Source organism: Engraulis encrasicolus, chromosome 15, assembly GCF_034702125.1.
Source record: "Engraulis encrasicolus isolate BLACKSEA-1 chromosome 15, IST_EnEncr_1.0, whole genome shotgun sequence".
Classification (NCBI taxonomy): domain Eukaryota; kingdom Metazoa; phylum Chordata; class Actinopteri; order Clupeiformes; family Engraulidae; genus Engraulis; species Engraulis encrasicolus.
In genome coordinates this window covers 31,192,721-31,196,096 of record NC_085871.1, presented here as the reverse complement: position 1 = coordinate 31,196,096, position 3,376 = coordinate 31,192,721, and the positions used below count along the sequence as shown (strand labels likewise).

General features: G+C 46.2%; 1 protein-coding gene across 1 annotated transcript; it reads right to left on the bottom strand.

The window, feature by feature from the left end:
• Positions 1-294: 294 nt before the first annotated feature.
• Positions 295-3,107, bottom strand: LOC134464236 (adenosine receptor A1-like). Its single transcript, XM_063217711.1, has 5 exons — positions 2,773-3,107; positions 1,758-1,866; positions 1,299-1,583; positions 833-913; positions 295-489 (listed from the first exon to the last, which is right to left on the bottom strand). The coding sequence occupies exons 1-5, from the start codon at positions 3,105-3,107 to the stop codon at positions 295-297; spliced, it is 1,005 nt and encodes a 334-aa protein (XP_063073781.1).
• Between the last annotated feature and the right edge of the window lie 269 nt (positions 3,108-3,376).

The window sequence follows — 3,376 nt, the reverse complement described above, 5'->3', positions numbered from 1 at the left end:
CTGTGCTGAAATAATACATGAGATGGTATAAGCATTCATAACTGAAGAATTTCCGATAGTTATATCGATGTAGTTTTACCGTATTATGTAGAAATCCTGTACACATTCCCAATGCATTCCAATGTAATTTGTCCGATATTCATTCCAGAATGGCAACCGCGGCCCAAAATCATGGGGCCGAATGTTGCAATGGACGTTGTATTGAGTGTCGCTTCTTGTTAGATCCACCTTCTTTGGTTAAGTATAGTATTACCATGACAAATAAAGTGTTACCTCCATTTCATACAGTGCCAGTTAGTCAGCCAGCCTACTATCGGAACTCTCTGTGTTGGGGAACATGTCACGTTTCACCGTGTCTGAAGATGCCACAGCGTTGTCCATGTTGTCCGATGATGAACCGCTCTGTTCCTGCTTGCTGTCTCCACCACAGCTACACCACAATACGCAGCTCCTCCATATCTGCACATAGGCCTTCTGGATCCTGGGCACCTTGAAGGTATAGAAACGTTCAAAAGTGAAGAGAGGTTGGCATACTGAAAAAGACATCAATGACGAGCTCATGGAGCTTGAGTTATAATCATTTTGTTTATGATTGTACTTTTTATATGCACTGTCAGAAGAATACGTACAAGCAAGATATGGTTAGTAGTGCACCCAAGAATAAGTCAAAAGAAAAGGATGAAATAAAACAAAGCAAATAATTCAGGAGAAAAAAACGTCAGGGACGTCATACCAATAAAGAGTTTAGCTTCTTAGAACACTCTTGATTATTTATTTGAGTTATCACTTTTTGAGAGTTAACAGATTAGACATTTCAGGGTTCTGCCATCACCTTGAATGTGTACACCACAGGGTTCACGGCCGAGTTTGCGTGGGAGAGCAGGATGGCAAGGTAGGTCACTCCTCGTGGCACCTGTGTTTACATTACGGATTTGATGTTCGGTTAACACAATCTCAATCGTTTGACATTAAATTATGTTACATTTGTTTTTAACCCCCCCACACACACACACACACACACACATGCATATTACAGACTGACAACTCTATTCAACTCAATTTCACCTTGTGCTATACGGTTTTACAGTATCTCTATGTATGTCAGAAATAAAATACCTATAACAAGATATTTGTAATTTAGCTGACACTATTATCCTTACAAAATATGCCATGATCAGCAAGATACAATGTGTGCCAAATAGAATCCTATAGAACACTGTGTAATGCTTGTTATGAAGTGAATTGCAATTAGCCTACAAAAGTGCAGTTTGCCATTGTACCTGTAACTCGGATTAGACAGCGACATTGACAAAGTGCATGGGCAGCAAGCAGATGGCGAATAGCGCCAGGACAAGGGCGAGCGAGCGCGCCAGGCTGCGCTCGCCGCGATAGTAGTGCTTGGACGCCACATCCCTGCTGTGCAGCTGGCGGCTGATTCGCCAGAAGATGTAGGCGTACAGGCCTGAGGTGCAGAGCATGGGCACCAGGCTGCAGCTGACGAAGTTGAAGAAGACCATGTAGGACATAGACATGACCACTACAAACTGACATACAGGCGGAGAGCTGGGGCTGGAGGAGGAAGAGGAGGAGGAGGAGGAGGAGGAGGATGCGGAGGTCGTGGAGGAGATGGTGCTGGTAGAGGCAGTAAAAAAGAAGTGGGTGGTTGTCGAGTTGAACGGGTTTGAGAGAAAGGGGGAGGAAGAGGAGGATGAGGAAGAGGAGGAGATGATGTAGGAGGAAATGTAGTCAGTGGGTGACTGGGGATTGGTCCAGCCCAGCAGGGGTACGGAGCCCAGAAGAAACGCCCCTATCCAGCACCCAATCACCACGCACCACGCCCTGAACTCGGTCACCAGGGTCTTGTACCTGCAAAACAGAGAGCCCCAGAGTCCAATGTTTACAGCTTCACATATACTGTAGAAGCGATGCTTTGCAAAGGCAACATTTGGGAAAAAAATAAAAGAAATACATTCCATCTGGGTTTTGTGTGGTAGACATAAAGAAACTGAGTTTGGCATGAAATTCATGCGCTTTTCCAGGGGCTCTCAAACCTGTTAGGACATAGAGCACACATTTTCCCAAGAACCCACTCATAATCACACAACTGATTACAGTTACCACAGCTATTGTAAATAGTCATGTTTTTCAAAATAACTTCATTGAATGATTCTAGCCTTACTGTCTCACCAAGCTGTCTTACTATGTGGTCAGAACCAATGATGTGATCAGGGGTGTAGTGGGCGCGGTACGCGGGGGTACGCAGTCCACCCACTTCTCCTGAGGTGAGATTTAAAAAAGAAAAATTCTGTCTGTGTTTGAATACAAAAAGCGGGTTGACATGATAAGTTGTCTAATTAATTGCTGACCTCACAAATCACGTACACCCACTTTAAAAAATCCCTGCTACACCACTGGATGTGACAAATTATTAAATAGGCCATCAGAGTTTAGTGGCTAACTTAAAAGTCTCCAGAGACATGATAGTTGCTGCTGGATAAATGTATGCTGACAAGTGCGTACGGTGCAATATTGGCAGAACCATGGGGGGGTTCTTCGGAACTTTCATGTTAAGGTCACGTGACGTTAGAGTCTAACAATGATGGAAGATATTAATGAGAGCCCCGTTGGTCGTCTGACCATTGGCCTACAGTATCATGCTCTGATTGTTAGGTATGTGCTCTCGGTCCCCAGAGGTTACTTTGAGACCCACTTTGATAGTTGCACCCAACTAAGGAGTAGTGTACCCCCCCCCCCCCACACACACACACTAACCTGAGTGGGATGTATACACGTAAGAAGCGGTCCAGGGCGATGGCCAACAGCGAGTGAACTGAGGCCTGTGTCAGTACGATGACCACGGAGCACAGCGCCACACAGCCGTGGAACGTGGCGCGGATGTGTCCGTCCACCAGGATCGCCACGGGGATGGCCACTGCCCCGACCAGGAAGTCGGCCACGGCCAGCGAGGCGATGAAGCAGAACGTCGGCTGCCGTCTCATGGCACCACACAGCCACAGCGCCCAGACGACCAGCACGTTACCCAGGCAACACGCCGCGGCGATCACCACCTCCAGCACAGTGTAGACCAGCTCTGCTTCATTAGCCATGGAGATGGTCACAGAGATTGAGATAAAAACACAGACGCACAAACATGCACACACACACAGATGAAATACCCTCGGACAAAGAAAACATCACATGTAACTGATTTGGGTCTTCTAACAGAGGAAGTGAGAGGGGTGAGAGACCCACACACTTTCAGAAATAGATTATCACCTTCCGACCACACTGATAGGAATCTTCTATATATTATAAGAAGCAAGCCAATCTGCTGAGGGTGTGAATGAGGCCTCAAATAAGCTGTGTGTGTGTGTGT

Coding starts and splice junctions, on each gene's coding strand:
- LOC134464236 (XM_063217711.1), bottom strand. CDS start 3,107: ATGGCTAATGAAGCAGAGCTGGTCTACACTGTGCTGGAGGTGGTGATC. Junction 1,584..1,757: donor TGGGCTGGACCAATCCCCAG/TCACCCACTGAC, acceptor TCCTCCTCCTCC/TCTTCCTCCTCCAGCCCCAG. Junction 490..832: donor CTGTGGTGTACACATTCAAG/GTGATGGCAGAA, acceptor TATACCTTCAAG/GTGCCCAGGATCCAGAAGGC.